This window comes from Uloborus diversus, chromosome 4, assembly GCF_026930045.1.
Source record: "Uloborus diversus isolate 005 chromosome 4, Udiv.v.3.1, whole genome shotgun sequence".
Taxonomy (NCBI): Eukaryota; Metazoa; Arthropoda; class Arachnida; order Araneae; family Uloboridae; genus Uloborus; species Uloborus diversus.
The window spans coordinates 66,677,056-66,690,415 of NC_072734.1; the positions used below are offsets into that span (position 1 = coordinate 66,677,056).

Here is a 13,360-nt window from a genome sequence, read left to right on the forward strand (position 1 = left end):
AAAGTTCTGAAGAACATAAAACAATACTGCAATAGAAAACAATATAGTCTCCAATTTACTGAAGAAGTTCTGTTGGGTAAATACTTCCGAATAATACTCTGGAGTAAAAAGGAAAACTGACAGGCCCTGGGACAAATGTCTTGTGTTGATCGGCCAGCTTCGCGCCGGTCCTTCTTGAAGAAGGAAAAGGAAGTCGAGAAGGAAAAGTCTTAGGATACACATTTCAGGGGAAAAAATGCAACAGTGTAAATCAAAAAAATATGTTTCGTGACACCCCTCCCCCCTTTCCCCTCCAACACATACAATCCATTTTTTTTAATTTCAAGCACGCACGCACCAAAAAAAAAGGAAAATAAAAAGTTATAAGTTATTGTCTGAAAAAAGTGAGTGGGCCTGTTCCCCCTTTGGCCTTTCCCTTGTGAGCTGCCACTGGGAATCAATGTTAACTTTTTTTGCTTGTTTATGTAAGTTATTTCTTCTCAGTGTGTCATAATTCAAAGGATTGACTGGGTTCGTTTACTGAGTTATTGCTATTTTTAATTTTTTGTGCATTTTCAAAAGAACAATCACATCTAATTAGCACAATGTTTTTTCAGAGCAGTGTTCCATCTCGAAACGCATGTGGGTGTGGGTGCTTTTTCTATTTTATAGCTGTAATCTCATATATTTAAAACTTATGGTAACATGACTAGCCTTTCTGCCTAAATAAATACGACTGAAAATTTGAAAGAATATAGTAAGATCCATGTCGCAGGAGGAGGGGGGAGAGGGGTTGAAAAAGTTTTGATCTTATACAAATACAAAAGTGACGACCAGCAACAGGTTCTGGGCCCAGCTAGACTGGTCCTAGTCAATTTACAATCCCCAGTGAAGATCAATGGCCCTCTTAAAACTATCTACTCCCATGCTCATTAGCACCTCTTCCGGTAAGCTGCTCCAAGGTTCCACTACCCTGTTATAATAATAATTTTTCCTAATACCCATGTTAGCCTGAGATTTAAATAGCTTAAAACAATGACCCCTTGTCCTGTTTTCAGTTCTAAACTTCAGCCTCATAACATCTTTCATTTTAATAAATTTAAACAACTGAATCATGTCCCCTCGGTCTCTTCTTTGCTCAAGATTGTCTTTTTTGAGACAGAGGGTGCTCTGTAACATATGAGGGGGTGAGCCATCACCCTTGGGGAGATAAGCATCCTTGCTTAAAACACACACTTTTTTCGCAGCAGGTATAATGTTGACCCCCCCCCCCCTACAAAAATTTCTGAATCTGCACTTGCGCCATATATGTTTCTGTGAAAGTTTGAAATAAAGTTAACGTTGATGTGATAACAACATTTGCATAGCAAAGACATCACGGAAACATAGACTATTTCTGGCGAATCATTGGTGAAAGTTGGCATTCTCCAATTTGAATCTTTCATGGGCATATATAACATCGTATTACACGACACATAAATTTAGTATGTCTATAATACATAACATATTTTAAATGAAACTCTTACATCAAGCAAGAAAAAATAAATCAAAATAAAATCCTTTACTTGGTGCACTTATCTTCACAATTTCTAATTGGCTTGAAGTAACACATTCAAACTTTTCCATGCTTGGCCTAATTCCAATAGTTCTCACAGGAAGGGTAGGATCAATTGCAACCATGCCTTTACATCCCTTGTATCGAATTTGGAAAGCAGTTGGGTTGAAAAACACGACCTCATCATCATTTAGAGCAGCACTTTTAATGTATGCTGAACGAATCTATGACAAGAGAACAAACACATAAAATAGAAAATATTTGAACACAAGTTTAATGAAACATTAAAAATAAATTGCTAATAGATATTGGCTTGACATTTTGCATTGTATCAAGTTTGGAACCAAAAGGTTTTCGTTATCAGTGCCCAAATCAAAACAGGGGCAAGCTGGCCCATGTGTGGGCTTCAATTTCTGAGAGGGCTGCAGTTTCAAGAATGGATTGGATCCAAAATGTTGTCATGACTTCCTTGACGAGATTAAAAAAGCCAAAAATTACGGTTTCTTTTAGGCTTTCAATTTGGGAAAAAATCCGGCCTGATACCAAAGGTAACATTAAACTGCATTTTTAACATACAGTCAACGCTTGATATAACAACCATCTTCGTTCCAGAGAAAAAGGTCTTTATAATGAGTGGTTGTTATAAGAGGTGGAATTAAAAAATATATACACACGCATCAAGCATGTTCGGTTGCTCCAAAAAAAAAAAAAAAAGCATGTTTTAAAAGATGCCAAAAAAAATTGCCCAAATTATTTTTTATTATAGCATTTTTAAAAAAAATTATGGGTGCAAACTATTATGACAAAATATTGAACAGATTTCAAAGTACAAAATATAGGAAAATACTTTAAAATAATTTATTTTCTGATAATAAGATCAGAAACAGTTGTTTGCTTTTTCAGCACACGTGATTTTTGCAAAACATAATTTTCCATTTCAGTTATAGATGATAAATAGTTTTTTTCTGGCATTTCAAAGAAACATTTAAAAGTCCCTCCAGCATTCGAAACATTTTTCATTACTAGGAACTTAAGTCTGAATTTCTTCTTCATCTGATCATGATACATCAAATTGTTTTCGGGCACAATATCGAAAGATAGTTCATCTTCTAACAGATGTTCGACACATTCTAAATCATAATCGATTTTCGCATAATCGTCAAAGTTTAATGCTTCATCCAATTTCATTTTCCTAGAAATGTTTTACAACATTTCATCTTCTTCATCGAAATTTTCATATTGGATTGCCCGACCAATTACTTCAGCAGTAGATTCAATTTCCTTTTGCTTTTTAAATTCAGTATGATGATGGAATTCTTGATGGTCTTTTCTGAGGCTTCATTCCATGATACTTTAGAGAGGTGCAAAGCTGTAAAGATACCCGCTTTATAATTTTCACCTTCGTTTAATGAAGAAACGAACCCTTAAAAATGACATGCTTCAAACACCAAACTAGCAATACAATTGTCAATCCGGTTTTTCTTAGGAATCTGGAAATTTCACTTTTTTCCCCTTCTATTTTTTCTGTGCCAAGCTGAGTGTGATAATTCCCCCCTACCCCTCTCAAAGTTGGATTGAACACTGAACTGAAGACTACATGCAGCTGTCTGTAACAATAATCCAGGTCATTTCAAGTTACAAATATGTTTTATTGGAGAAACACTGGAAATAATGTGCACTGAATTCGGTCGCTGTATTGGATTAGATGAAACTGAACGGTCGTTATACTGAAAGTAATGGTTCATAGGGCCCGTAAGTTCATACGGACAAAGTTGGGGCTTTTACCACTGGTTGTTATAATGGAATGGTCTTTATAATGGGTGATCCTTATAATGAGCGTTGACTGTACTTCAATTTAGAAAACTTTCTATTGGAGAGCCGCTTACCCACCCCTTCTCTTCTAACGTAGCAAAACATAGCCTACAATAGTTTTTGGAACTATAATTTCAAATAGTTTCCAACAGGGAAGTGTTGGTGAAAAAAGTTTTTTTTTTTTTCTAAAACCCAAAAAAACCTTTTTTTTTTTTGGTTTAAACCGGGTCTCTTTGGTTTAAATACAATTTGCAAGAGAAATATTTTTATTTTAGGAAAATCATAACAATTTCTTCAATTAATTATTAAGGAATGTTTACATATTTGTACCTAATTACTTTGTAATTAATTAAATAGTTAAGAGTAAAATCTTGAATTTTCATTCAATCATACGTAGAGATTTCTATAGGAGAACATTGTTTGAAAATCTTTAACTGCTATAAAAAATACAATACGTAAATGGGCCTTGGTATACATCATCAAAGAAATAGTTTATGGTGGTAGTTCAGACATTACTAATTACAAATAACCAAGAATAAATTCTTATAAATGAATTTCCTCATAATACTTTTTATCTACAATAAATAAGAAAATAAAAGTAAAATTAAAATCATGCATTTTTAAACATGAAAAGTATTTTGCAGTATCTACAAATGAATCACAAATCTGATGTACATTACAGAACTTTAAACAATAAAAGATCAATGCATTAGCTGACATAGGAATATACAAATATAAAAGTGACGACCAGCAACAGGCTCTGGGCCCAGCTAGACTGGTCCTAGTCAATTTACAATCCCCAGTGAAGATCAATGGCCCTCTTAAAACTATCTACTCCCTTGCTCATTACCACCTTATCCGGTAAACTGTTCCAAGGTTCCACTACCCTGCTATAATAATAATTTTTCCTAATATCCATGTTAGCCTGAGATTTAAATAGCTTAAAACAATGACCCCTTGTCCTGTTTTCAGTGCTAAACTTCAGCCCCGTAACATCTTTCATTTTAATAAATTTAAACAACTGAATCATGTCCCCTCGGTCTCTTCTTTGCTCAAGACTGTACATTTTTAACCTTCTAAGCCTGGAATCATAGTCTAAGTGAGAAAGTCCATTTATTAGCCTTGTAGCTCGCCTTTGAACCCTTTCCAATACATTGATGTCTTTCTTAAGATAAGGAGACCAAAACTGAACAGCATACTCCAAATGAGGTCTTCCAAACTTCTATATAAGGGCAGAAGAACCTCTTTAGATTTGTTTGAAATAGATCTATTGATAAACCCAAGCATCTTATTGGCCTTGTTACTAGCAATGCTGCACAGTTGGCTAAACTTTAAATCCTGACTTATTAAGACCCCCAGATCAGAAACTCTGTCTGCCTGAACCTTGCAAATAAAAACTTGTACACTTATTTCCATGCCCTAAATGTAGCAGTTGACATTTCCCAACATTAACAGCCACACCCCATTTATCACCCCACTCCGTAATATGATCTAGATCCTCTTGCAGCTGTTTTGCTTGTTCTTCATTATCTACAGTCCCCATAACTTTGACATCATCAGCAAAACAATTCATGTTCCCAGAAATATTATTGTGAATTTCGTTCATAAAAACAATGAACAAAACAGGCCCTAACACTGATCCTTGAGGAACCCCGCTTAAAACCTCACTCCAATTAGAGTAATTTCCCCTTACAACTACCCTTTGTTTCATTCCGGTCAGCCAGTTTTTTTACCCAAATGAAAGTTTTCCCTCCTATTCCTATATCAGCTAATTTGCTAAGTAGAGCAACATGCGGTATCTTATTGAAAGCTTTTTGAAAATCAATGTAAACAACATCTACAGGCTTCCTATTGTCCAAAGCCATGGTAACTTTGTCATTGAAATGCAATAAATTAGTTGCACAAGATTTGCCTTTCCTGAAACAGTACTGAAAACTAGTCAATAGATTATTAGTCTATAGAAAATTTACTATCTTAATTTTTATCAATGTCTCAAAAATTTTGCAAACCACGGAAGTTAGACTCACAGTTTTATAATTTCCCGCACTCCCTTTAGACCCTTTCTTGAAGAGCGGTGTAATGTTAGCCAGCTTCCAGTCCTCTGGCACTGTCCCCGAGTTATAAGAAGCATTAAAAATATTTACGATTACATCTGCTAATTCCTCCGCACATTCAACTAAAATTTTTGGATAAATATTATCAGGTCCCGGAGTCTTAGTCTCTTTAATTTTTTTCAAATGAAGTAAAACGTCATCCCTGGAAAATACAAAGTCCTCAAGCTGTACTATAGCTTGTGTCTTGTTGGTGTCAACTGTTAAGATACAGTTATCGTTAAAAATACTCAAAAAAAGTTATTAAGAACATTAGCAATATCACTATCGTCCTGAATTAAAATTCCGTGCTCATCAACCAGTGGCCCAATATGACTATTTCGAACTTTCCCCGAATTAGAGTATGCAAAAAACCTCTTGGGATTCCTGTTTATGTTATCTGCCAGTCTTTGCTCCAACTCCCTTTTCTGAATCCGCACCAAATACTTAAATTTACGCCTTGCCTTACAATATTGGAGCCTATCTACACTGTGACCAGTTTCCCTAAACCTATGAAAAGCAGCTTGCTTGTAATTTAGAGCGTCTTTAGTTTCCCTGGAGAACCACAATGGCCAAATTTTAGTGTTGACACCCTTTCTCCTAAAAGGAACATGATCCCCAAACGTTTTCGCTAGCTTTTCCTTAAACTCTGCCCACTGAAGATTCACATCGCTATTGTCCAATCCAGAAGAAAAAACTGCTTTCAATCTCTGCCTAAGTGCCACAAAATCAGTATTTCTGAAATTGGGCACAAACCTAAAATTCTCTACTTTGTGCGCATCAAATTTAATCCCAAACCTAATACTGTTGTGGTCACTGTCTCCAATGTGTTCCCCTACACATAACCCCTGAACAGAACCTTCCATATCACAGAAAACTAGATCCAAAATCACGTCCTGTCGAGTACCCTGAGTTACAATTTGATCTAAAAAACAGTCACCAATTACTTTCAAAAATTCCTCTTCTCTGCTATTACTATGGTAAAAATTATTCCAATCAATTCCTGGAAAATTAAAATCTCCCATTATAATGACTGACCCCTTGCTTGAAATGTCACTAATAATACTAAACATCTGTTCATCTTGACCCTGGTTTAAGTTGGGTAACCTCTAAATGTTCTCTAAACGTAGTTTATTTCCCTTATTGCTCATCAACTCCAGCCAAATCATATCAATCTCATTAGGTTTATCATTAATTAATAAGTTATGGGGACTGTAGATAATGAAGAACAAGCAAAACAGCTGCAAGAGGATCTGGATCATATTACGGAGTGGGCTGATAAATGGGGTATGGCTGTTAATGTTGGGAAATGTCAAGTGCTACATTTAGGGCATGGAAATAAGTGTACAATAGGGTGCGTCTTATAATGCACTTTTTGAAAAATTTTTGAATTTCTTCTGGGGCACCCCCTTTAATTGCTTCCTTTTGATGAAAAAACACCCACTTAAAAGTTTCATAGAATTTGAACAAAATTTAGAGGTTGCTACCAGCGATTAAAATTACGTTAATTGTGAAAATTGTGTGTGTGATTAAAATTGCGTAAAGTATCATCAGCAATAGCAAGGTCAAGCAAATAACGTAATGATATATTCCAATAATTTTGTTTTTGATTATTGAAATAGAACTCCTTTATTATTATTATTATTTTTTTTTTTTTTTTTTTTTTTTTTTGAGTTTTTAACTGACAACTTGTGTTTCTTTGAGTTGCTAACCAACAGTTAGTTAAGAGGTTGAGAGTTGATTGTAGCTACAGTTAATTAACATAATTTAATAAAATATGAAATAATTTCAAAGTCAATAACAATCTATTTTATTACTAATTAAAATTAATGACAAAAAATAACATAAATAAATATTACAATAATCGATGCAAAAAAAAAAAGAAAAAAAAATCACATTTTGCTGCAATGGTAGCAACCTCTAAATTTTATTCAATTTTTATTTTCTTGATATGTGAATTTTTTTTTCATCCAAAGAAACAAAATGAGAGGGTGCCTCATGAAAAAATAACATCTTTAAAAATAAGACGCACCCTAGTGTATAAGTTATTATTTGCAAGGTTCAGTCATTAGTCAGGCAGACAAAGTTACTGATCTGGGGGTCTTAATAAGTCAGGATTTAAAGTTGAGCCAACAGTACAGCATTGCTAGTAACAAGGCCAATAAGATGCTTGGGTTTATCAATAGATCTATTTCAAACAAATCTAAAGAAGTTCTTCTGCCCTTATATAGAAGTTTGGTAAGACCTCATTTTGGAGTATGCTGTTCAGTTTTGGTCTCCTTATCTTAAGAAAGACATTAATGTATTGGAAAGGGTACAAAGGCGAGCTACAAGGCTAATAAATGGACTTTCTCACTTAGACTATGATTCCAGGCTTAGAAGGTTAAAAATGTACAGTCTTAAGCAAAGAAGAGACCGAGGGGACATGATTCAGTTGTTTAAATTTATTAAAATGAAAGATGTTTTCGGGGCTGAAGTTAAGCACTGAAAACAGGACAAGGGGTCATTGTTTTAAGCTATTTAAATCTCAGGCTAACATGGATATTAGGAAAAATTATTATTATAGCAGGGTAGTGGAAACTTGGAACAGTTTACCCCGGAAGAGGTGGTAATGAGCAAGGGAGTAGATATTTTTAAGAGGGCCATTGATCTTCACTGGGGATTGTAAATTGACTAGGACCAGTCTAGCTGGGCCCAGAGCCTGTTGCTGGTCGTCGCATTTGTATTTGTATTTGTATTTATATATATTAATTACCAATTCATTGCAAGTTAAAGTGTCTCTGACATAAAATAAAACCCCACCACCTCTTTTACCTACTCTATCTTGTCTAAACAAATTATACCCAGCAATAGATAATAAATCATCATCACTTTTGGTATCCCATGTCTCAGTAACTCCAATAATATCCAACCTCTCATCTATAATTATGCTTTTCAATTCTTCCATCTTGTTCCAAATACTACGAGCATTTGTATAAAAAAAAACCTTAAGTAAGCCCATCTTACTTTTATTTAATGCTGCACGATTATTTGAATCCCAACTGTTAAAATCTTTTCTCTTATTAGCCACCCTATTTTCCGTTTCTACTAAAATCCAAATAGTTAATACCCTTTCGAATTCTGCTCCTTAAACCATGCCCCGCATTCCAAATTAGTTTTTTGATTCTGAAGCCTCTAAAACCAAACCACTAACCATTTTGACCCCAGTAGAGCTCAGATGCAGGCCATCCCTAGCAATCCAATCGCGTTTACAATAATTCCACACATCAATAAACCTGATACTACGCTTAACGCAAATTTCCTTGAGTATCAGGTTCATACACAATAGGAGGAAAAACTTTACTTTGGGTTAGAAATTGGCTTATTGGTAGGAAGCAAAGAGTAGTTGTGAGAGGAAATCATTCTAATTGGAGTGATGTTTTAAGTGGGGTTCCTCAGGGATCAGTGTTAGGGCCTCTTTTGTTTATTATATTTATGAATGACATCAATGAAAATATTTCTGGAAGCATGAATTGTTTTGCTGACAATGTAAAAGTTATGGGGATTGTCGAAAATGAAGAACAAGTAAAACAGCTGCAAGAGGATTTAGATCATATTACTAAGTGGGCAGATAAATGGGGTATGGCAGTTAATGTAGGGAAATGTCAAGTGCTACACTTAGGTCATGGAAATAAACATATGAGATATTGTTTACAGGGTTCAGTCATAAATCAGGCAGAAAATATTATGGATCTGGGTATCTTTATTAATCAGGACTTCAAGTTTAGTCAACAGTGCAGTATTGCTAGTAACAAAGCCAACAAAATGCTTGGGTTTATCAATAGATCTATTTCAAACAAATCTAAGAAAGTTCTTCTGCCTTTATATAGGAGTTTAGTAAGACCTCATTTGGAGTATGCTGTTCACTTTTGGTCGCCTTATCTGAAGAAAGATATTTTTGTATTGGAAAGGGTTCAAAGAAGGGTAACTAAATTAGGGTTAGGGTCTGAGAGTAAGGGGACTCTCAGATTTAGATTATGATACCAGACTTAATAGGCTTAACATGTATAGCCTGGAGCAAAGGAGAGTCAGAGGGGACATGATTCAGTTATTTAAATTTATCAAAATGAAAGATGTAAATGGATTAAATTTTTGTGGGGAAAGCAGGACAAGGGGCTATTGTTTTAAGCTATTTAAATCTCAGACTAACTTGGAAATCAGGAAAAACTACTACTTTAGCAGGGTCGTGGGCACTTGGAATAGCTTACCGGAAGAGGCGGTAATGAGCAAGGGAGTGGATAGCTTTAAGAGGGCCATTGATCTTCATTGGGGACTAATTAATTGACTAGGACCAGCCTAGCTGGGCCCAGAGCCTGTTGCTGGTCGTCACATTTGTATTTGTATTTGTATATTTTGTTTAAAGATTTTTTAAAAAGTTACAAATCATCTAATTTATTCACCTAATATATCAGCGACAAGGATTATATAGAAGTAGGACAAGTAGATTTTAAGAAAATCATTGTTTTCCATTGCAGACAATATTTCTCCAGCTTTAATGCATTTAGGAACACAACTATTTTTCTAAGAAAATGAAAAGATCTAAGTGATATTTAAAAACATGCTTCAAAAGAACACCAACTGGTAGCCATATTGGAATCATTTTTGCCTCACACTTGTTATCACTATTGCCCCCACCCCATTTTTAAAGGAGCATAAGTGATTTCACTTAAAATAGCTGTTATAAGTGTTATAAAATTTATATTATTATAAAATTATAATGTAAAACTTCATTTAAAATAGCGCAGTACAAAAATTATATTTTTAGAACAAAAATTAAAAATTTAGTGAAAACCTTTGTAGATCATCAACAAACCTGAAATCCATGTTCAATAGAGATGAGACGTTCTCAGCCCGGGCCCGAAGCGGGCTCGGGCTCTAAAACCGAAAATAGATTTCGGGCTCGGGCGGGCTCGGGCTCAAGCACACATATTCAATCGCCAATCTCTATACAAATTCAAAACAAATAAACATTTTCCCACTGTGAGAAAATGAAAGGAACATTTAAATCAGTTCAATCAATGTCAAATTTACCCCCCCCCCCTCCCCCCCAAAAAAATTAATTAAAAAAATTAACGCTTATTTATAATGTTTTTTTGTAATGTTACTATTGCAATATGTTATACAGTATTGCATTTGAAGTGGAGCATTTTAAGAAAATTTAGAAAATTCTGTTAATGAAGAACATTTGACGTAACATTTTTCATTAACAGAGAGATCATGTCAGACTGTAGACGGCTTAGTTTTAGATACAAGAAAGTTTCCTTCGGGCTCGGATTTTGGTCCGAGACAATATCATTCCGTCTCAGCCGGGCTCGGTTACAAATTTTCGGACTCGGGCGGGCCCGGGCTCTTAAAAATGAGCCCGAACTCATTCTAATGTTCAAAAGTAATGTAATAGGAAAACTCCATCCATTAAAAAGTATAAGGTAAATGCATCTCAAATAGTTTTGAGTGTTAAATAAGACATTTTAAGGTATAAGATTGAGGTGATTTCATACAGTAAATAATAATATCACAGGAGTAATAAACCCTGGTCATATTTGCCCCGAATCAAAATTGCCCCCACCTTACCCTAGGAGTTAGTAAAAAAATATAGGAAATATAGGAGAATATCTGACAAATTGTGAAAATATAGGAAATATAGGAGATATAGGAGGACTATGAGCCCTATTTTATGTACCTAATAGAAAAGCTACATTGATTTAAAAAATAAAAAAAGCAAAGAAAAAGAAACTCTATTTAGCAAACGTGCATTATCTTAACAAATATAAGTTCCTACACATTTATTAAATCTGTAATTTATCTATAAAGCTTTGCTAGTTACTTTGCATCAATTAGATTTTACTCTTTGCAATAATATAAAATTTATGAAAGCATTTGGGGGAAAAGATGAAATTTTTGAAAAAAAAAAAACATTTTTTGAAAAAAAAAAAACACTTTTTTTTTTTTTTTTAACCATGTGGTTTAACCAACGTAGTTTAAACCAAACAACCCTGCAGCAGGGAACTTCTATCTTTGATGGATTACCTCCAGTTGGGCCCATGACAATTCTTCACCTAAATTCCTCCGAATTCTATATCAGTTCTGGGTATTGAATATGAGATTTTAATAATACACAAAATGTTGATAGAGTAAAATAATGTTACTATTTTTTCTCCTTCTAAAAAAATTGTGTGTCTCTCCACTTATAAAAGCATAATACCTATTCTTAAATATTTAGATATAAGCCTCTGGATGGCAAAAACAATTTTCTACTAACAAAACATATAGAGGCCTAGAGATCAGAACAGACTTTTGTCATCATATGACATGAGCAATTAAAAACAAATTTCAGCTTTTAAAGTAAAAATAACAACAAAAAAAAAATCTGATTTAAAAATACAATATGTAACAAAAACACCAGTGCTGGACCTAAAAAATTGTATGAGCTGGACCCTAAAATTGTATGATGAGTAGAATTTGCCGCTCTACTCATCATTTTTAATGTTCTTATATACCAACTTTCAATATAAAAGAACACAGAAATAGGGAAATTTTGCTACCCCTCAAAAGTTATCACCCAAGGCACATATCTCCCCTAGTTCTTCCAGCCCCCCCCCCCCCCCCCAACTCTAGAAAAAAATCCGATTTTGAGCAACCAGCTAAGACATGTGAAAGAGAAACTAAGCTAATGAAAATATTTGTCTTACCTCTTCAGCTAAGTCAGAAGATACAGAACCAATGCCATCTGAAAAAATATACCTCCTATCCTTAGTCTTTATGTCAGGTAAAGCTATTTCATTTCCAGCATTCAGTGTTATTTGTGTACCCTCTTCGGTGGATGAGAGACACTGTCCCATCCTTGCCATATATTTTGCCACATTTTTTATAGCACTAAAATTCCCCATCCAAATGCGAACATAGGCGGCAGTTCGACCTTCTGAATCTTTTGCGTACATCCATAGGCCATGCTCACGAAGTTGACTAGTGGAGGAAGCCAACACTTCATAGTGTCTTGATCCAATTACTAAACCTCTGATTAAAACATTGTAAACTATATCTTCCATAACTTTGTCCCGATTTGAGATATACTGAACAGCAAATGTTAATTTTGAAAAATTGTCATCTTGAATAGACACACGCAGCATAAATTCATGGCCAAATTTTCTTATTATACGGTTATCAAAATGTTCATATGGCTGAAGGTAAATGGTCCTAGATGGCATTAATAAAACACGTCGGACATAACACATACCAGGTGGTAGTTCCATTGGCTCTTTAAAGTTGCGAAAGTAATCAAAGTACAGTTGTAAAACATTAAGAAATGAAAATATAACCCCATTATCAATAAGCTCTGAAATAGAATACAAAGTTTTTTCAAAAGCATAACAGTCTTTCGTAGCAAACCAAGTCACTCTCTTTGCAACTGTCACTTGATAACCGGGCATGTTCTTTTCTTCAAAAAATAATTGATGTTGAACAAGATCTGACTTGCTACTAATTGTTTTCCAGCTATATTCGCAAATAAATCGTTCGCTTTCAGACAATTTAACCTTCTCTAACATCCAAGGAATTCCTGAAAAATCAGCAGTTTTCCTGGCTTGATAAAGAGTGGTTTTCATTGAAGTGAAACAAAATTCAGTTCTATTAGAGCACTTAATGATTAACTGGTGAATAATCCATCTTGTTTGAAATTTATCAGCAATTTTCAATTTTAAGACGGGAGACTTCCCAATTCTTGTACTTTTACAAAAAGTTTTGGTACACTCACAACCAAATTCAAATGCTCGTTGAAATTTCATTGAGCCTAGTTCCAACGCTTTCGCTTTGCTTAGTTGGACAGAACCAGTTGGCAATTCTGCATTTTCATCCTCCTGATTTGAGTAACTGACATACAACAATGGAG

At 34.5% G+C, this 13,360-nt stretch overlaps 1 protein-coding gene across 1 annotated transcript in view; it reads right to left on the bottom strand.

The window, feature by feature from the left end:
* LOC129220618 (uncharacterized) overlaps positions 1-12,521 on the bottom strand; it is a 37,735-nt gene extending 25,214 nt beyond the window's left edge. Inside the window, exons 1-2 of the mRNA XM_054855047.1 lie at positions 12,165-12,521; positions 1,545-1,758 (exon numbers count right to left, since the gene is read on the bottom strand). Coding sequence (XP_054711022.1) covers positions 1,545-1,758; positions 12,165-12,521 — 571 coding nt within the window. The remainder of the gene's footprint in view (positions 1-1,544; positions 1,759-12,164) is intronic.
* Between the last annotated feature and the right edge of the window lie 839 nt (positions 12,522-13,360).